A 22,035-nucleotide genomic window follows, 5' to 3' on the forward strand; every position below is an offset into this window, starting at 1 on the left:
GGCGGATGGATGGATGAATTCCCAAAAACGATCGCTACCCCTTTCCCGTGGGGGTACTTTAGCATTTGATGTAGAGTGGAAGAGACTGCTTTGACCTGGTGCAACCACGGTCGCCCCAAAAGTAAGTTAAAGGTTACGGGAACGTCCAGGATATGAAATTCGATGTTGTGTTGTCCTGGACCAACCTTGGTTTGAATTTTAACAATCCCCATCACTTCTCTGCTGGTATTGTCGTATGCTCTGATCACTTGGGTAGTTGGGACGAAGTCCACGGGTTTCAACCCGATCGCATATGCCGTTCTGGTTGGGCAGACATTAATCGCAGACCCGGTATCAACAAGTACCACCGGTATCCACTTATCTCTACATTCCACAGAAATATAGAGAGGTTTGTTATGGTTCGTGCCCTCAGGCGGTAGCTCCTTGTCAGAAAAGGTTAATGCCGGGGAACCTCCTCCCGGAAAAACCAGCCCAACCAGCTATTCAGGCGTGGTGTCTATGGAGAGTTTGGACTTGTCCATAGCAGATAGGACAGCTTCTCTGTGCACTCGTGATGCCATTAGCAGTCCCCAGATGGAGATGTCCGCTTGTATTTTCTTTAACTGTTTCAGCACAGCTTCATCCTCAATCTGCTTCTCCTTCTGTCTCTCCACTTCTCTATCCTTCCCGGATGCCTCAGGTTGGTCCAGGTGTGGGGGCTTGAAGTACCGCCCACTTCTTGTCATATGGTCAACCTCATCGAGGTACCAAGTATCATCCGGCTGGCCACTTTCCCAGTCTTCATCGGTGTGGGCAAGACACAAGTCGTCATCTTCCCACCACATTCCGCTGGCAGCCAACAGACACCTGTCTGGCTCCGGTTTAGTTGCTCTCTCAATATCCTCTGTCCATATGCTCGCAGCATTGTCTGTCTTCGTGTACACAGCACTTTCGGTCCCCTCAGGGCCTTTAGCTTTTCTGATTCTCTCAGCCTCCTCAAACTTTTCTTGTTCTAGCTGAGTCAGTACAGCTGTTTGTTCAACAGTCCCTACATCCATAATGCCCATATCCCGAGCGGAATTCTTAACACCGGCGCTCTCCGGCGGTACAACTTGACTTTCGGCCGTTCCGGCCACAACTGATATTTCTGCCCATGCCGGGCTCTGTTCTGATTGGGCTTCCCCCACTGCATCCGGTTGATCTTCGAGCCATCCTGTGGCCTCCTCTGATTCCTCATAATCATACCAGTTAATCGATGCCTCCCCTAGTTCCTGGTCATCAAGAAGTTGCAGGTGGGCAAAGTCCTCCCCTGCGGCTGTCAAATCATCTGCCCACAGCCCAGATCCATCCCCCCGGATCATGCATAGCTCTCCTGCCTCTGGCAATTCTACACTTAGCCCAATTCGGCTCGTTGATAGGATGTGCTTGCTTGGATCATAGGCTCCCTCAGTAAAATTCTGCCCAGTTTCAGATTCAACAATCTCATTTCCTCCCAAAATCTGCCCTGCTCCGTCTTCGACGGTCACCACCACCGGTTCTGGTTGGGTTTTGGAGATGTCCACCATGCACAAGAAATCAGTGCAATCGGGGAGGAACACCTCCGGCTTGGGTAGGTGGGTGGGCGTAATATAGATGCTAGGATCGTAAGATGCGACCCCAATCTGGATAAAGTTAATTCTTTTGGGAGGAGGAGCTTGGTTATGTGATGGGAGAGGGTTGGTTGTAACATTGGGTTGATCGAGAGGTGCGATTACCTGTTTGTCAATAAGATCTTGGATCTCATGACGCAGTCTGTAACAACGGTCGGTGTCATGACCGTGTTGTTGGTGGTATGCACAGTATTTTGACGGGTCGTAAGAGGGTGGGAGTGGATTCGGCAATGGCTTTGGTTCTAGGGGTTTCAAATGATTCTTTCTGATCAATATTCCCAGAACTTTGGTCAAAGGCATATATAGTGGGGTAAAGGTTCTTTGGCCTCGTGGTTGGAATCGGTTGTTGGCTTGTGTGTTACTTCCGGACGCGCCGGAGAATGGTGTGGCAGTCATGGGCCTTGGAGGGGGAGGGGGAGTGGTGGTGACCATGCCAACTTCCGAGGCTCTTGTATTTGCAGCGCCACTCGGGCCTGCATTGTTATTGCGATTGAAGGTCCTCCTCGGTTGTTCTCTGTCCTGGTCAAACAGACCTTGTTTCATTGCGTCTTCAATTTGTACCCCCATATCATGTAAATCTGCGAAAGTAGGGAAGGGGACCACAATCATTCTCAGCATCAGTTTTGGGTGGAGATTGCGCACAATCATCCGGATTTGATCTTTGTCTGTGGGCCTTAAAGTCATTGTTGACGCCTTTGCCCTCCATCGGATCACAAAGTCCGAGAAAGATTCCTTGGGTTCTTGCCTCGTCGTTTCAAGATCACGGGTTGTGACCTCGATCTGAGTGTTATACGAATATTGTGTGACAAAGGCCTCAGCCATTTCGTCCCAATTCTTCTTTACTTCATCTTGTAATCTTGCGTACCAATGGGAGGCCACACCCGACAGGGTTCGGCCGAATAGTGAGAGCTTCTGTGGTCGTGTAAGGCCCATTGGCCGCAAGACATCCGCAAACAATCGGATATGGACCATGGGGTCGCCGGTCCCGTCAAAACGGTCGATTTGTGGCATTTTAAACCTATCGGGGAGTGTTACGGCCTCCTCGGTATATCCATCTCCGATATCCGGCATAGCCTTGGCCCCTTGGGATTTCTTAAAGAGTTTCTCCAATTTGCTCAATTTCAGAGCTGTAAGATCAACCTCGACCTCGGTGGGAGAGTCCGGGTGATTGGATGTATGGACCTTGGACAGTTGTGGTGGAAGCGGGGGCGGAGCTGGCCCCGTTGGAAAACTCGTGTCCTCTTGTAAAATTTGGACAGTCGGTACAGTATTCTGGGTATTCGGAGGAATATTCTGAACAACAGGTGCCTGCTCAGGTATTGGGGCTCCTGCCGGAGGAGGGATTTGTTGTGAAGCAGACGCTGTATTCTGCTGTTGCAATCTGGCAATCAGCTCAGCCTGTTGGGCCATGACTGCGGCCTGCTATTTGGAGAACACCGTTTGACGGGTGGCATCATCATGCATCTGTCTCATGCTCTCCTGCATCTGGCGCATTAGAGCCTCCATCCCTGATGTATTCGGTTGATCCATCTGTCTAACTGGTATGTCTGTTTCTACAGTAGTAATTGAGACCTCAGTTCTGTAGTCCTCTGATAAAGTAACCCACTGTTCTGACAACTTCTGTTCTGACGTACTGCGCCTTTTCGGCTTCCTTCTGGTAACAGGGGGTAGAGAACGGAACACTGGCTGTCCGTCGATTAGATCCTCAGATCGGTGGAGTCGACGACCTCGTGTCCAAGGTGCTTGGGGAATGCCTGTTGGGTTCGAAGCAATCGTGCTAAAACTGACCTAGCAAAAGATAGATAAAGCGAAAAGGAAATAAATAAACAGATAAACGGACAGCATAACAGCTTAAAATAAAATGCAAGACACATAGTCGGGCATAATCAACACACAGTCAATAAGCTGAAATACACACTGGCCTCAAACACTGATTATTATCCCTGTATCACTGTTCCCCGAAACAGAATCTGATATCCGCAGATAACTCGTTCGCAAATACTGGTTGATGCCCGCAGGCCTGATACCCATAATGCTGAACTGATGCCCGCAGGCCTGATATCGAAAGTTATGTACTAAACTGATGCCTGCAGGCCTGATACTTGAACTCATATACTGATCTGATGCCCGCAGGCTTGATACTGACAATACTGAACTGATGCCCGCAGGCTTGATGCCCAAACTCATATATTGATACATGCATTCCTGTAGAGACGCACTCTAAAGCACATAACAGATAAGTGAGAGCCAAAACACCCCTATGTTGGGGTAGGGGTTCCCTGTGCTATTTTGTCAGGAGTTAGGGTTTCATTACGCACACAGCGGTTTCAAACAACCTATAAACGGGTAAGCAACCTGTCCTAATTTGGAATGGTCACTATGGATCCGAATATGCACTAGGTCGAATGGTCAAAGAGGGTGCCCCGGTAAAACCGGGGTTTGTGTTCCCATACTGGCAGAGCCCACAACCGGTCAGCCTTATGGTCATGCCTTGACAAGACAAGCCTCCGGCAAACCGTTCAGGAATAGCAGATGGCAAACACGGTGTCCTAGGCGCACCAATGCAAATGCAATGCAAAGAAACACACAAGTGTAGTCAAAAACAGATATCACGAGTTCGAGTCAAGTTCTCTAAATCCCCAGCAGAGTCGCCAGAAACTGTAGACGTCCCCGAACGCCCCGGGAGGGTTGGTCCCGTTCTGTTCATTTTGGGGTCACTACAGTTCGGACTCTTAAATGTCACGGTTCCTAATCTGAACCAAAGAGTCCAAATCCGGCAAATCGTTTTGAGAAACTGATTTTTTGAAAAAATAGTGCCAAATATGGACTGCTTTGCCAGATACAGAGTCGCCACCTAAATATTTTATTTTGGGAAATTTAGGAAACCCTGACTCGGTGCCAAGAGGCCACGTGTCCATCATCACCAAAGTTGCCTCGGCTCGGGAACTTGGGTACGATTGGGGAAGGTCACTTCGTGAGCACCCCCGCTCGCCCGGTCATAGACCGGCCTCTACTAACCATGATATCAATTTTTGAAAACATTGTGAGTTCTTATTCCGGTTTATTAGCCTAGGTTACTATGTGATGCTCACAACATATAAGTATAGACCGAGTCGCCCAAATTGGAACAAAACATTTCATGCTTGTTTTTGAAAAGGGTTTGCTACCCGCAGGTAGGCTTGAAACATTTGATGATTTATTCCAATTCAGATAACCCAACCTTCACCCACAGGCATTCAGGCAGATATATCACATTAGCAATTAGCCTCATGGTAAGCATGCTATTCATGGCAGTCACTCACACGCATGCAAGGATGCTAAAGCATAAAACTCACCAAGTACTCCAAGCTAAAGAAAGAAGTTTATTAGAAATCATGCATGATCCTAAATATACAGAAATGTCTAATGCAACACATGCAAAATGCAACTATAGCAGGCTCGGCTATTCTAGATGGTATATGAAAATGCTACAACTAACATGTATTCAATTTGGAATTGAAAGTACGATGCAGTTAGTATGATGCGCCGAGCCCGGTGTATGCAATATAGATGAATGATGCAAACATGCTGTCATACTGTATGCTAATTGAAATATGCCCTAATCTAACCATCAAAAGCGGATAAATAAAAGGGAGAAAGACGTGGGGTTGGAAGACATACATCACACACACGCACACTTATTACAGTTATGCCCCCACTCGGAGGGTCCGAATAAATATACAGTCCCAATATTACAGTCCAAATGAAAGAATATTACAGTCCAAAATATTACAAAATTCTAATTAATTAACAAATTAACTAAGAAAGCAAATAAAACTGGCGTGCAAGCCAGGGACTGCCTTGCTTCTGGTGGATGATGCATGTCCGGACTGTCTTGCGCGGAAATCCACCGGAATGCCCCAATTAGCCTCTGTTTACACCTGTTCTTGGAATGCGTGCCAAGCCCCCCCCAAAGGTTGCTGATTCTTCATTTTGCTGCAACAGAGAGCAGGAAAGGGGCATAGCAATGTATTTGCACAGATATATGCATGTCTCGATCCTCGTGCCACCAATCACGCATACCGAGGCATGATGGCCGAGGAGTCGAAATGCACAACTCGATATTGGATGAATGCACATGAAACTACAGCTAAAACCTAACTCCATCATGGATAATCCAAAGTGTCGGTGACTGGGGAATTGAGACACATTCCGTCACTCGGAGTACGAAATGTACCTCGTTTCCCGTGCCCGGGCTAACTCCTATTCCGGACACGATGCAATATGCATGATATGCATGAAATGCAACTAAGGTATAATCCTAACATACACAATGCTATGAAAAAGAGATGTCTCGAAATACGTGCACGCGGGCACGCAAACCGAGAAAATGACATGTCTCGAAATGCGTGCACGCGGGCACGCAAACCGAGGCGATGATAAAATGTTATGTAATGAAAATGAGATGCCTCGAAATGCGTGCACACGGGCACGCAAACCAAGAAAATAACAGAATGCTATGAAAATGAGGTGCCTTGAAATGCGTGCACACGGGCACGCAAACCGAGGCAATAGTATATGCAATGCAAATGACATGGAAAATGCAACATGGACTTATACTAACATGAGAGAGCCTCAGCCAGGCTCACATAAGAAGCCGGCGGATAAAAATGGAGTGCCTCGAAATACGTGCACACGGGCATGCAAACCGAGAAAATGACAGAATGCTATGAAAATGAGGTGCCTTGAAATGCGTGCACACGGGCACGCAAACCGAGGCAATAGTATATGCAATGCAAATGACATGGAAAATGCAACATGGACTTATACTAACATGAGAGAGCCTCAGCCACTCTCACATAAGAAGCCGGCGGATGAAAATGAGGTGCCTCGAAATGCGTGCACACGGGCACACAAACCGAGGCAGTGACGGAATGCAATGAAATGACATAGAAACATGATATGGGCTTATACCAACATGAGTGAGCCTCAGCCACACTCACACAGGATGCCTGCGGATAAAAATGGAGTGCCTCGAAATGCGTGCACACGGGCACGCAAACCGAGACGGTGACGGAATGCGATGAAATGACATGGAAATGACAAATGGGCTTATACCAACATGAGTGAGCCTCAGCCACACTCACATAGGATGCCTGCGGATAAAAATGGAGTGCCTCGAAATGCGTGCACACGGGCACGCAAACCGAGACGGTGACGGAATGCGATGAAATGACATGGAAATGACAAATGGGCTTATACCAACATGAGTGAGCCTCAGCCACACTCACATAGGATGCCGATGGCAGAAAATGAGGTGCCTCGAAATGCGTGCACACGGGCACGCAAACCGAGGCGATGCATACGCAATGCAAATGACATACAGAATGCAATATGGACTTATACTAACATGAGAGAGCCTCAGCCGCACTCACATAAGATGCCGATGGCAGAAAATGAGGTGCCTCGAAATGCGTGCACACGGGCACGCAAACCGAGGCGATGCATACGCAATGCAAATGACATGGAAATGACATGAAAACATGATAATGAAATTTCAGCACTGAAATGTGGGGGAAAACAGCCCCGAAATGAGGCGAAATGACATGAAATGCATGGAATTGTCCCGAAATGCGAATTTAGGCATCCGAAATGACCTATAGCTATGCCAAACATGCACAATATGGACATGCAATGCAAAGACAGAAGCCAGACAGTCCCAAAAGATGCACTTTCACAGTTATAAACATGGCCAAACAGCAAGTATAGGTAGGGGAAAAATAGCATGTAAGAATAGGGGCCAAAAGAGGGGTAATGAAGCAAGTGGTATAAGCAAAACCCAAACTGGAAAATTTCCTTCTACAACAATGAAAATGGACCAAAAATATGAACATTTACAGTATATTGCAGACCTCAAATCAGTATACAAATATGCCAAAAATGTGATGCAAGACAAGGCTCAAAAGGTGCTATAACATGAAGTATATAAAATAATCACCAAACAGAAAAAAAGTGTGAATGAAACATGAAGTATAGGCCAAAATAAGACCACTTTCAGTTCGGACCAAGGTCCAAAAACAGAAGCAAAGAGGGTTGCCAATTTATGCAAAAATGGGGCCAAATAAGGGGTATAACTACAAGTGACACATGGAGACACCAAACAATGTTGAGCCCTTCTCCAATGCTGAAGAGGGGCTCAAAATAAGCCTTATATCAGTTTATAACATGCTCAAAAACAGATTTCTCATGGGCCAAAAATAGCATGTAAAATCATGACATACGAGATGATCAATGAAGCAAGTATATTATGGAGGGCTCAAACAGGGTTGAGCCCTTAATGAGAAGTGAAGATGAGCTCAAAATATGGCCCTTTTCAGTTAGGGCCGGAGCTTGAAACCAAAAAGAAGTGGGGTTTAGAAATAGATCAAGAAAAAGGTTCAAAAGGTTAAAAGTGTTACTTACCCTTGAAGATTCAAACTTTTGTTGCTTTTTGGATGGATTTGCAGCTTCTCTAGCCTTCAAGAATCCTTCCTTGTTGCTGGAAATGAGATGGTGGTGGTAGAGCTTGGTGGTGTAGAAGGAATGATGATTAGGGAGTTAGGGTTTTTTGAAGAATTGAGAAGGAAGAAGATGGAGTTGGCTATGGAAGCTTGAAGAGTAAATTTTCTAACCCCAACAAAGAAGACCACCAGCTGGTTATAAGGATCAAAAAGGGGATGTAAAGGTGGGGGAGAAGGAGAGCAAAACTCCCCCACAAAATATCCCCCGGATACAGGAAATATCTGGGGGATATTGCCCCACAGCTGTAAAGTACACAGTGCAAGGAAGCAGGCCGGCCTCTCACTTTTGCTGGAGGTGGCCGGCCGGCCACACCACCTAGCCGGCCGGCTAGGGGTCAAAAGGGTCAATGTGATTTTCTGGCCGGCCAGCTACTGGGGAGGTAGTCCTATGTGTGTACAACACAACCATGTGGTTGAAATTCCAAGAAAGTGGGTCCAAGGGGTTCAACATTGGCTCGGAAAGAGGGGGTCAAAAGGGTCAAGTTGACTTACTGGCCGGCCATGAACTTTTAGGGGCCTCCCAGGTGTGTACATCACAGATATGTGGTTCAAAGTTCGAGAAAATGGGTCCAAGGGGTTCAACATTAGCCCGGAAGAAAGGGGTCAAAAGGGTCAGGTGACCTTAATGGCCGGCCACCAACTTTTAGTGGCCTCCCAAGTGTGTAGATCACAGATATGTGGTTCAAAGTTGGCAACACTAGCTCCAAGGTATTCAACATTAGCCCGGAAGTTGGAAAAACGGGCGCCGGGAGGCTCCGGAGGAGAGATAACTGGTTGCTGCAACAATTGCTGGCCTCCCACCCTTCAGTGACCTTCCTTGTGATAAAACAGAGGTACCTGCCAAAAATGAACGAAAATCGTTGCAAAACGAATGTTCCGGGGCCAAAACACGCAGTTCGGGGTCCCGAAAATGGGCTGTTAAGCACCGAAAATGGTATTCGACCTCGAAGTGGGTTTCTCAGCCCCCAGTGTCCCTCAAAAGGGATGAAATAAGATGTATGCCAAAAATCAGAGCAATAGGAGATGGTTAAGCGGTCCCGAACCGAGGCACACGGCCTGACGGCTCCGAAAACCGGGAACCGGACTCCGAAATGGGCAAAATGGCCTACGGCCACCGAATGTAGCCTACGGACATTGAGAGATGGTCTACGGGACCTCTCCCTCCCCTCAGGAAAAGAAACAGAGAAAACCGAGTCTGGTTCGCAAACCGAGGCAAGGCACATAAGAGGGTTCGGAAGTCTGGAGGCAGGGCTCGCAGCCGCGATTCTGAGACTTCTGAACAAGCACAACATGCAACATCACCAAGCGCTCAATCGGTGACGTCTGAGTCTTAAGGTCGGTCAAAAATGGGGTGTCTACAGGTGTGTACCGCTCGAACTGACTGGGCGGTCGGGCTGGTGCCGACCGGTCTGCTCGGGGGGGTCGGTCGGTATAGTGCGATGTTTGGCTATTATATTGGGTGTTTCTGGGTTCTGAGTCTTTTCTCTTTTCTCTGGGGGTTGGGTTTTTGGTTATTGGATCTTGTCGGCCGGCTAGGGAATCCTCAACATTCATGTATTTTTGGGCTTTGGAGAGTAAGGCTGCCATGGAGGTTGGGGGGTTTTTAGAGAGGGAGAAAAGGAAGTCGGACGACCATAGACCGGCTATGAAAGCAGTGAGGATGACCTTGTCATCATTTTCCGATACTTGCAGGGCTTCGGTGTTGAAGTAGGTAACGAAACTGCGTAACGACTCCCGCTCGGTCTGCCGAATGTTGAGGAGTTGGGTTGCCAGGCGTCGCTGGCGCTGGGCTCCAATAAAATGGCTGAGGAAGGAGTCACTGAGGTGCTAAAAAGTGGAGACGAAGTCTGCTGGTAACTGGCTAAACCACAGTCGAGTTGACCCCTTCAGTGTCACGGGGAAAGCTCGACACATGATCTTGTCAGGGAATGCATGGAGGATCATGAGGGTTCTGTAGGTCTCCAGATGGTTGACTGGGTCCGTCGTGCCGTCAAAAGAATCGATGGTGGGCATTTTGAACTTGGGGGGTAGAGGTTTGTCTCGGATAGAGGCAACAAATGGTGAGTTTGTTGTGGTAAAGGGTTTATGCTGGATGTTCTGCATGACCCCTTGGAGTTGGAGCTTCATGGCTCGGAGTTCTGCATCCCAGAGAGAGATGTTATCACCACCGGAAGGGAGCGGGGGTTGGACGCTACTGGCTTCTCCCTCAGGGGTTGGTGCCAGGACTGATAGATGCGGGGGTCGAGATGGTGGATTTATATGAGGAGGAGGAGGTTGCAGGCCTTCCAAGTTGGGTGGATAGGGCTGAGGGATAGTATGGCTCGAGGCTCGTTCTTGGTTAGGCGGAATATCTAGAGGTGGTGGAGGAGGCATAGGAAGGTCCCTTTGGAGTAGAGCATTCATCAAGGCTTGCTTTTGCTCGGCCATGTGGTTGATGCTGTTGGTAAGCTCAATGAAATACTGTGGTGGGTTGTTTGGATTGGGGGGGTTGGCTTGATGGTTGGCAGCATTTTGGTGAGAAGCTATGGATCCAGTCGTGACCATACACGTTGGTGGGTAGCAGGAAAAGGTTATTGGAACAGAGTCTCCGGCGACAATGAGCACAATTGGCGCGCGAAGCAAAGCGTTCCCACAGATGGCGCCAATTGATGATACAGTTATGATACAACGGGTTCCTGGCAAAACGGGTCGGACTGATCCACGCTTCTTGAGCCAATATCCGAGTGGTCAAGCCCACCTGAGAACCTGCACAAGAGTTCAACGGGAAACGTGGTGTCCCCCAGCGAACCCTCTGACGAGCAAGTTAGAGAGAGAGAAGTGGAATGTAGAGATATGGATCAGAGATAGAAAAACTTAACCTTCTTCTTGTCTTTAACGTCTGCTTATATCCTTTGGTAATCATTTCGTTATACCGTCCGACCTGTCACCTTGGTCAAAAGTCTATGCTGTAGCTTACCTTGTTCAAGGTGAGGGCATGCTGTTCCGACGGAGAGGTATTGTCGTAATAAATGCTGTGAGGGGCTGCATTAATGGTGATGTGCAGTGGTAATAACTTTGCAGATCTTTGTCTGCTGATGTGGCTTGCCTTTTACCTGCTCGTGTCTGAATATCATTGGTCCTTCATGTCATGTTGACTTCCAGTTGTGCTGGGCCTCATCGGTTGGGTTACGTATTGGGCCCTAAGTGGTAGGCTTGGGTTGTTCATAGTGCGTTATGGTTTTTATGGGCCTACCCACGTCAAAATTAATAAAATTAAATCTTTAAAATTAAAAAAAACACAACACACAAACTTTAGAAAGCATTAGTAAATTTTATTATTATTTCATTAGCAATTAAAACGGTTGTCTAAAATTGGAACAATTGACTGATTACAAATTTTGGTGATGAAAATAATAAAATTAAAACTTAAAAGACTAAAATAATATATAAAATGTATATTTTAAAAATTAAAACTTTACAGTGACAAAGTTGAAAAACAAATATTAACGGATTAATAAATTAAATTATAATCAAGGGGTTACAGTTGCTTTATCAACTCAAAAACCTTGAACCTCTAACTTTTTTATAGTCCCCAAAGATAATTACATGGACCACTAAACTTACAGTCCCGTCCCAAAGTGATATTTTAAAGATTTGTATTTTTGTTCAAATTTACAAACAGATATGGTGGGCCCAGCAGCATGTAATGTCAAAGCAACTTTCTCTATGTGGTGGGTTTGAAATTCAATTGTAGCTATAAATACACACTTTTATATTCTTTTCTCTTGCAACACCTTCATGTACATGCACTCCTATCTGTGAACTGCTCTTCATTCAAATCAAAACCTCCAACTTACACAATCTTAAACTATTCATGGCAAAGCAAACATACTTAATATACTTTCTCCTCTTCCTTTTCTTAACTATTTCTTCAGCTCATGAGATTGGAGGATTGTATCGACATCGTCATGGCAATAGGAAGTTTTTTGTGTTCGGAGACTCGTATGCTGATACTGGGAATTGTCCCAAATCTTTTGCAGGCTCGTGGAAGGAACCTTATGGGATCACTTTTCCGGGAAGACCAGACGGCAGGTTCTCCGACGGTCGTGTCCTGACTGATTATATAGGTTCATCCCCTTTTCTCCTTCTTCTTCCATTTTTTTGGTCACAAATACTTGTACAACAGTTTTACGGACCCAGAAAAACTACTTACCAATTTAGCACACTAATACCATGTTTTCAAACCAATAAGGCCATGTTTGTTTGGGCGGACTGGATTAGCATTCTCATGACTAATAGTCTTAGGACTACGAATTCGTTGGATTATGTATCCTATCTTAACTAATAGTTAAGTTTAAAATAATTAATCCGTACTTCAATTGTTTAACCAAACATCAGATTAATAATTTTATTAGATTATTAGTCCAATTCCAAACTCATATCCACCCAAACAAACATGGCCTAAGAGTGCTAGCGATGGAGTGAATGGAGCTGACCTGATCTATTTTGATTGGTTGGATAGGAGACAAGGTGAGTTCCATTCATTTTGTTTCTTGTAAATTTATTAGTTTGAAATACCATGTGTATATGCCACATTAATATTCAAGAGTATAGATTAATTTTTTCTCTAAAAATAACTTTGAAAATAAAATTTATGAACCAAATTTATTATGAGGGTCAATTTCAACAAAGATATGCATATTTATGATAATTTTTGTCCTGCTCTGAATTCCCATTTTTCCTTTTACCACTATAGAAAAATCTTTATATGTTTGTATCATCCAACTTATTGTTTCAAAACTCTTAGAGAAATCCAAAAATTAATTTATTTAAATATAGCTTTTTAATTGTCACACAGATTCAGATGGCTTTGGAGTTTTGTTCCAATTTTATGTATCATTCCTTATATGATGTGGTGAAAAATGTAGATCAGATTTATTTTGAGTGTGACTTACACAACATCAAAATTTTAATCTACATGATATAGTTTAAAATTCGAGGCACATTTTTTAATATTTTTTTGGGCACATACATTTATATTTTTTTGCCAAATTTTGAATTCTGCCATGCTTTCATCAATTGAAATATTTAAATATGTTTAGCTGGACAACATTTAACTCATTAAGCTAAATTATATTGAGAACGTATTGGTTTAAAGGAGGCATTCTGTCAGTTTATTGTGCATTCTGTTTCGATAATCCAAACCATTCATCTTATTGAGTACTTTGTGTATTTCATTAAAAAAAAATTTAGATTGATTTGATAATTGTAACTTATTTAATTTATCACGTTTATAACAAAAAAAAATGGATGATTTATTTTAAAAACACAATTGTCATCCATCTTTTTGGTGAAAAATGTGATAAATTGAATAGGTTTCAATTATTGGATCGACTTAATTTTTGTTTTTTTTTGTAGGTGAAATACACGAAGTGACTAATAAAATAAACGGTTCAGATCATCATAATGAGACCTGTGATGAAAACCACTAAGCCAAACAAGGACTGTAGCCTGTCGGAAATCTGCATCCTAGCTTAAAAACTACAAGTTTGGAGCCCTTTTTATGTCCCAAAAGTCTTGTAATATTAAAAAAATTAGATCTTGCGTTATTCTATTGATTTATCGTAAGATTCTTTATTTTATTTATTTATTTAAATTTTATATCTATGTGTTTTTGGACTGCATGTTACGTAGCTTCATTTCTTGGTATACCATCTCCATTGCCATACAAGGGGAAATCTGGCAAGAAATTGCTTCAGTTTGGAATAAATTTTGCATATGGAGGGACTGGTGTCTTCAACACATTGGCCAAAGAGCCAAACATGACAACCCAAATAAATTTCTTTCAACAACTTCTTGAAGAAAAAGTGTACACCAAACACGACCTAAACTCCTCCATCGCTCTGGTGTCTCTTGGTGGCAACGACTATGCTACTTTTATGGCTACGAATGGGAGCCTGCAGGTGAGTGGTTAAGCTAATTTTTTTTATATGTGAGCTCAGAGTAGGTGATCTGTGCTCTTCTTGGTTCTCTTTAATTTGGTGAGCATTAATGAAGTTTATGAGATGATTCCTTCATGAATTGGTTTTGACAATTGAAACCTTAGATTGTTTTAGAAAGGTGTTTAAAAGTTAATTTTTTTTGATTTTTTTTTTTAAAAAATACGTTTAAAAAAAAATATAGAGGTAATATAATTTAAAATAGATTAAAAATCAATTTTTAGTTTTTAACCAAGTTTCCAAATTGAGCCTTAGAAAATGTAGAAAAAAGATGTTGGTTTCATGATTAATGATTGTGAAATAGTCAAATTTTAATATATTTTTATTTTAAATTAAAAAAATTATATATATATATATATATGTATATATTTTATAATGAGATTTAAATTTGAGACGAAAGGGTAATCCAAGTGATTAAGGCCTGATTTGGGTTTCAAGTTTCACTAGCTTAGGATAGAAATAATTATTGAATTGTATCTCTTCAAATAATAATAATAATAATTTAAATTCGAAATTAGTCATGAAAGGTAGTTCTTATAGGAAAAATTGGTGATAAATTCACTTTTATGGATGTTTATGACATTAAATTCAATGTTTGATTTGTTTTGATTGATTTTAAGGATATGATCAATGAACATATATTGATGAGAAGTACAAATAATTATTTTAAAAGATTTTTTTTTGGGAATTTTTACTTTTGTACTTTTCTATCTTTATTTTCTCTTACTATTCTTATATATTATTATCAGTTACCGCCTAGTGTTGTCACCAACTCACTAAAAAAGTCGATTATTTTTTTTGAAATAGATAAATAAAAATAATATGATCTTTCAATTATTGTCCTTTTGAAAAAAAAAGAACAGATAAAAAAGTAAGTTTGAGCCAATTGTCTCAAAAATTTTAAATTTAAATGTATGAGCCAAGTGACTTTATAATATATGAAAACAAATACTATTTTCATTTTGTAATAATATTTGGACCAATGTATGGGCCTGATCCGACAGGGCTCTAATACTACTTTCAGTTCCGTAACCCAACTCAGCCCATGTCGGCCACTCGAATTCTTTAGTTTTAACTTTTTGAATTTAATTTTTTAAAAATTTAATATTTTATTTTTCGTATTTTTTTTATTTTTAATAAATATTTTTAAAATTTTAAGTAATTTTTTTATTTTTTAAATGCATATTACTTAAATATATTTAAATAATAAAATATTTGTGAAAAAATATTTAAAAAAATTAATAAATACATAAAAATATAAAAAATGTATTGAATTTTTATATTTTTGATATTTAGTAAATTTTAATTTTTTTTTTGATAAATATTATATTTTTTTAAGTGTATTTATGTTATGTATGTTTAAAAATTAAAAAAATATTTAAAATATTAAATTTTTTTAATAAAAATAAAAAAATAATTTTTTTGAAAAGTAAATTCTGAAAATAAAAATGAAAGTGAATTTTTTTTGTTTGTTTGTTTTAAAGATAGCGTAGATTACAACTGAAACTCTGCCCCAATGTACTCGAATCGAATATGAATGTTTGAATGTCTTGTTTTTGGTAGGGTATCCCAACGTTCACAGAAACTGTGATTAACCAGCTTGCCCTAAACCTAAAGCGAATTCATGGATTGGGAGTGAAAAGGATAGCTGTCACTGCAATGGAACCTCTCGGATGCTTGCCTGTAGCCACAGCTTCAAACTCTTATCGGAATTGCAGCGAAACTGAGAATTCACTCACCAATTTCCACAACCAAATTTTGCAGCAAACTGTGAAGAAGCTCAACAATGGAAGTGGCGATCAAGTGTTTGTAATCATCGATCTACACACAGCTTTTTTGTCTGCTTTGAATTTACAACAAAATCACACAGGTAATCACTGTCCATAGTAGATACATAGATTCAATCACTGTATTAGCAGATCGTTTTGAAAATTCATTCAAATTCATTGAATTTTGTTTAGTGAATTTTTTTTTTTTTCAAATTCATTCAATTCATTCTTTTTTGGGGAAATTATAACAAAACAAAATAGACTTTTATTTGTTTTCAATATAATAAAATGTCTGAAGTATCGTTTAATGTCAATTTTACTTATCGAAAATAGAGATGTTAATATTGAAAATCTAGCAGGGTGCAGATTGACAAAATTAAAATTATAGAATTTATTTTGTTGTTAAGGTCAAACTTTAGAGTTTTTTTTTTTTTTTTTTGGAAAAAAATTATTCAATTTTGTTTTATTTGTTTGGGCTTTTAGAGTGATGTCTCTAAAAACTTAAAAAAATAATTGAATGGAATTAAAAAAGTTCCATTAGAAAAAAGAGGAATTGATAAATAAAATAAAGTTTTTCACAGATATTAAATGAATGTCCATTCAGAAATTTTAGCACCACTTCCATAACACAGCCAATTCCAGCCACATAAAAAAATAGAGAATGACTTTTTATTTTGGATTAATTACACTTTTTACCTCATAATTTGATTCAAATTTTATTTTAATCCTTATAGTTTTAAATTGAATAATTTGGTTTCTACACTTTAAGTGTAATTTCAATTTGGTTCTTCCATTCAAATTGGATAGTAAAATTAATAATTTTCAAACACTTATCAATATTTTAAGGTGTATATATAGATAAAATTAATCGAAATTTAGATGTAAGGACCAAATTAAAATTCAACTTAAAGAGTAGAGACCAAATTATTCAAATCGAAACTATAAGAAATAAAGTGAAATTTGAATCAAACTATAGGAGTGAAAAGTGTAATTAACCATGAATAGTTGACCCTTTATTACAAATTAGAAAATTCAGGCTTTACTGTGACATCCATCTTAGCAAATGACCTAGGCACCAATTTTTATTTTTATTTTTGTGGAACAAAAATAAAAAATGGTACACAAAATTTTTAAACTTTTAGGAGAAAAAATAATGAAGAAGATAGTTCCAAAGTAACCATATGAACCTATATCTTGTAATTGGTGCAGGGATTTCAGAGTTTGAGAATCCATTGAAGCCATGCTGTGTTGGAGTAGACAGAGGATATTCATGTGGGAATGTTGACCAGAGTGGAGCCAAGAAGTATACTGTTTGTGACAAACCCCAACTTTCTTTTTTCTGGGATATGATACACCCTTCAAACCAAGGCTGGTTTGCAGTTTATTCAGCTCTTCAGTCTTCTCTCCACCTCCAACTTTACTAAAGTAAACCTTGCTTTAATCCTCACCTTGTCACTATCATTGTTGCTGTTGTTTCTTCATTTTAGCGGGATATTAGATTGAATGATCTGTAGTTGATTAAGTGGATGCTTGAAAAGCAAATAGAAACCAAGGGAAAACAAAGAAAATTAATGCTGTTGATCAACTCTGTCACTTGTTTTTTTAATTCTCTATGGTTATTTTGAGCAGTGTTATACAAATTTTATTTTATACATTGATATGTCATGCAATAAATTTTTTTTTAAAAAAAATCTTGAAGATGACTTACTTTAATGATGTGATAGATTCTAGCCTTAGCATTAGATCATGTTTTAGCATTACTGCAGAGTTTTTCTCTAGTTGAGAGAAGTGCAGTTCCATCAAATTTCTACTATGGTGATTTAAGTCTTTTATTTTGTAGGTTCTTATGAGTTGATCTTTAATGAAAAAGAATAATCAAATTGATCTGATATTGTAGACACAAAATTTAACTTATTTGTATGTATTTTACTTAGGAAATTGAAATCACATATTTAAAAAAAGGTGGGATGTTTTCTTCCGCTGTATAAGCTTTAAGCTTATTTTATTTTTCCAGCTTAGTAAATTTAAAATAAACTCAAAATTAAATTTGGATTTTAGATTTTTTAAGCTACCTTTGTTAAAGTTAAATAATTTTTAAGTTTTTACCAAACAGGGCAATAAAAACTTTGATCCCACCAAATTAATTAGAAACTACAGAAATATACAGGGTTGAACATCTATTTATTTATTATTTACCATTTTAGACAAGCTAATATGTCGGGAAAAAGAAAAAAAAAAGAAACTACAGGCAGAAGGTTTGCCAAATACAAAGGTAAGAAAATTACCAAAAAGGAAAAAAAAAACAAAAAAGAAAAAAGAAGAGAAAATACAGTACTTATTATAATTATCCAGCCCCCATAGAAGGTTGTTTGAGCCTGGGGTAACTATTAGCCTTGGAAGAAGATTCAAAGGCTGGTGGTTTGTTACTGTAGCTGTGACTATGCCCAACCTCACTCTCTTCTTCTATGGTTTCCAACCTCTTGTCAAGACTCAGCCTCCTTTCGATCCGAAGACGGGGTGGCGCTGCTTCGATGGCCTGCCAGCTGGCACCGGAAGACTTCGACATTTATCTCTTCTCTCTCTCACTTTCTAATGTTTTTTAGGGCCTGTATTGGTGGTTTTTTATGTTTATGTTAACGGTTTAAACCATGAGGGACATATTTATATGTAATAAAAAGAATACAGTCCTCTTGGATACATATTTTATATTCTCCACCAATATATAGAACCAATTCTCAATGATCTTTTATCATTCCTATCCTTTATTTTTTATTTATATTTTTCCTTTTTCCACAAGAAATCTTAGACTATAAGTTATTCTTCCAAATTTGGATGCAAACACATACACATGATAGGGAAATCCATGGAGCCTTTGTAAAGGAAATTCTTTATTCTTTATTCTTTAATATTTCGTCACTTGATCAGTGGCAGAGTAACATTTTGTTTGAAAATTGAGGAAATAACTATATTCTTTTTCTTCATTTTTCTCAAATAGATGAAGAAAAAGAGTAGTTGTTGATGCAGTCATAAGATTAGTGTCACAAGTTGATCTTGATTCTTCATGAAGTTCATTTGTCTATCATGTGCTAGAATCATAATTATCCACCACAAACATTGTGATTCGATATACAAAATTCGATATTGTTTTATAGTCTTAAGGTGGTTTTAACAGATGTCCTCGAGACATTTTGGGCTAAAAATTTAAAATAATTTTGACCTTGTTTTTTTGAAGTGGGTAGTTGAGGAATGTAAAGTTATTTAGGATAAAAAATATTTCAGTAATACTATACTTATCATATGTTGTAAATACAAATGTGATGTGTATTGATGGGATTCATGTAGGATATATTATACTAATAATTGTGAGTGTGCTATATCAACGTGTAAGAAAAACATAATGAGAAAATATGATCATCTTGCTAGGTTATCTACTTGTAGATAATATTAAAAAGAATAAAATTATTTGTCTAGACACAATGAATCAATGAATATTATCATAGTTACAATGTTTTTTGTTTGTTTTTTTTTTTTACACCCACTGAAGAAGACGAAGAATATATATAGCTTGTGGGATGGTTGATTCTGTGGCCAACTTGGACACACTAGAACGTGTATCATGAGGTTGCCCTTTCTTGCAGCATTAGTATTGGTCAAAAGGGAATGTAAATTTTATTCTGGGCGTTCAAATTGTCCAAAATGAAGCCAATCTGTTACAAAAGTTGAGAATCATATAACCAAACCAACCATCATGTGAGATAAGCGCCATTTGAAAGATATAAGATATGGTCTTTACCACTCCCAAAAAGTTTTAAAAATTTTCATACTTTGATGAGATAGTGAAGTGGCCACCTAATTTTTTTCAAAATTTTAGTGGGGGTGACCACTTAAAAGTTTAAAAAAAAAAAAAATAGGAGGCCAATCTATACAATTTGAAGATAATCATTAACTAATATTACTATAGTAAAGAAGGTTTTTTTACTAATCAAAAAAAATAAAGAAGGTTTTAAAATCGTTGGAAGGAATCTTGCCCCCTCTAAATCCATCCTTGTGTGGTGTACCATTATGTGTGTTTATTTGTATTGAGCTGTGATCTTATTCAAATGTTCTCGTATGAACCATTCTAGCTCTGAAATGATAGATATGTAAATCAATTGTTAATTAATTAGTGGGAAGTGTTTGGATGTACAACCCTTAAAGCAAGGAGTATGTAAATTTACATAAGTTTTCACAAAAATACATAAGTTATCTTATAAAATTGCGTAATTTAAATACAAATTAACGTAAGTAAACTCATAAAAATTTGAGAAATTATAATTTGGCGTAAGTTCTCACAAATATACGTAAGTCACCTTACAAAATTAAATAACTTAAACACAAATTCATGTAAATTAACTCATAAAAATTTGAGAAATCACAATTTAGCGTAAGTTTTTACAAACATACATAAGTCACTTCACAAAATCGTGTACCTTAAAGCAAATTTGCGCAAATTAACCCATAAAATATGTTGTAAGTTATCACAAAAATATATAATTTAAGTCACAAAAATACATAAATAAATGACATACTATATGCCTTGCACCACCAATAATTATCCATAATTAAGTGCTCCTTGCTGCATTTGGTGAAGTTACCACATCCAAGTACCGGCAGGCATAGTAATGCAAGTGCTTCCATGGTGTTTTTTTGTTTTTGATGACCAAGTATTCAGACCAATTTATGCGTACCTTGACTAATTTTGAGATTCATACAAAACGCCCTCTCCACATAGATCAGACAAATTTCAAGCAGAACTCACAAGCGTGGCCCCAAAGAATTAAAACAACTACCTAGTAAGAATCTGAGATCTGGAGGAAGCACATCCCTAGGTCCCATGTTGACCTACTTGGCCAATCCCTAGGGGAATTCTGTAACGCATTGTTTGGCTAGGATGGTGATAGAGCAAGAAGACTTCTTAGATTTGATGGAGGACCCTCCTCTCCTTGTTCATTTAATAAAAGTTACATATATAACCGCCACTCACAAATTTTGTAATTGGTGATAGAGCAAGACGACTTTTTTTGGATTTGATGGAGGATGTTCCTCCTTTCCTTGTTCATTTATGTTGTGTTTGGTTGGGAAATTTAGAGAGGGATTTAGAAAGGGAAATGAAAAATATAGGTGAAATATGAATAAATCATGCTTATATTTCACATAGTTTCACACCTTTTTCATTTCTCTTTCCAAATCCCTCCTCAAATCCCCTAACCAAACACACCATTAGTTTCACGTGTTCATTTAATAACAGTTACATAACTGCCATTCACAAATTTTGTAATTGGAATTTGATGACGAGAGTAAATATTCCAACTAGAAAAAAGTAATCATATAAGTCAGGCAGATACAAAATGAAATTTCTTATTCAGTGAGATACACCGAATCATATTTTTGAATTTTGAAATACCATTAAATACCAACTGGGGTTGAGCTGAACTTACTTTTTTGCATAAGAGGAATTTATCATCTCAACAACGAGAGGAAACTGCAAAGCTACAAACTAGGTCACGGGTAGACATGCCAGTGCAACGGCAGGAATAAAGAATCCATGCATCATTATCTCCAAACATCAAATAGAGTGTAGCACCAAAGGCTATCGTCGTGCATAATATGGAGACGAATAGGGTTGAAAGACAAATAATTAAAGATTGTTTAGAATGTCTTAAATAAATGTACTTTTTGTCTTTTTAAATTAAAAAATTAAAGTTAAAAATATAAATACTTAGATTAACTTTTTAACTTTTTATGAAAAAATATATATTAAAAAATTGTATAAATTAATGTGTAGAGAAAAATTAGTATTGAGAGTTGTGCAGTAAGGGATTTTTTGGAATGGTCTAAATAAGTGTATTTTTTGACTTTTTATGAAATATGAGTTGAGTTGGAAGTGATGTATTAGAGAGATGATGTGACTTAAATAGGATAGTGACTTTTTGACTTTTTAACTTTTTTAAAACTTACCAAACTTAGCCTAAATAGTGATAACTTTTTAATTTTTTAAGTAACTTTTTAATTTTTTTGAGACTTCCCCAACTTGACCTTAAGCTCTTGGGTAAGGCATAGAGAAAATCTTGCTTTGCATAGT

At 38.9% G+C, this 22,035-nt stretch overlaps 1 protein-coding gene across 4 annotated transcripts in view; it reads left to right on the plus strand.

Moving 5' to 3' along the window:
* The window catches only part of LOC114289836 (uncharacterized), a 53,576-nt gene extending 35,027 nt beyond the window's left edge, over nt 1–18,549 (plus strand). The window contains exons 9-14 of one of the 4 annotated variants that reach the window (XM_082872190.1): nt 11,829–11,877; nt 12,082–12,273; nt 13,841–14,109; nt 15,709–16,015; nt 17,124–17,339; nt 18,403–18,549. In XM_082872190.1, coding sequence (XP_082728316.1) covers nt 11,829–11,877; nt 12,082–12,273; nt 13,841–14,109; nt 15,709–16,015; nt 17,124–17,338 — 1,032 coding nt within the window. In that variant the 3' untranslated portion in view covers nt 17,339; nt 18,403–18,549. Of the gene's footprint in view, nt 1–11,828; nt 11,878–12,081; nt 12,274–13,840; nt 14,110–15,708; nt 16,016–17,123; nt 17,555–18,402 lie in introns of those variants that run through there. The other 3 variants (XM_082872196.1, XM_082872186.1, XM_028233656.2) reach the window with 3 other exon arrangements.
* The last annotated feature ends 3,486 nt before the right edge of the window (nt 18,550–22,035 follow it).

This window comes from Camellia sinensis, chromosome 1 (genome assembly GCF_055761805.1).
Source record: "Camellia sinensis isolate YWXY chromosome 1, ASM5576180v1, whole genome shotgun sequence".
NCBI lineage: Eukaryota > Viridiplantae > Streptophyta > Magnoliopsida > Ericales > Theaceae > Camellia > Camellia sinensis.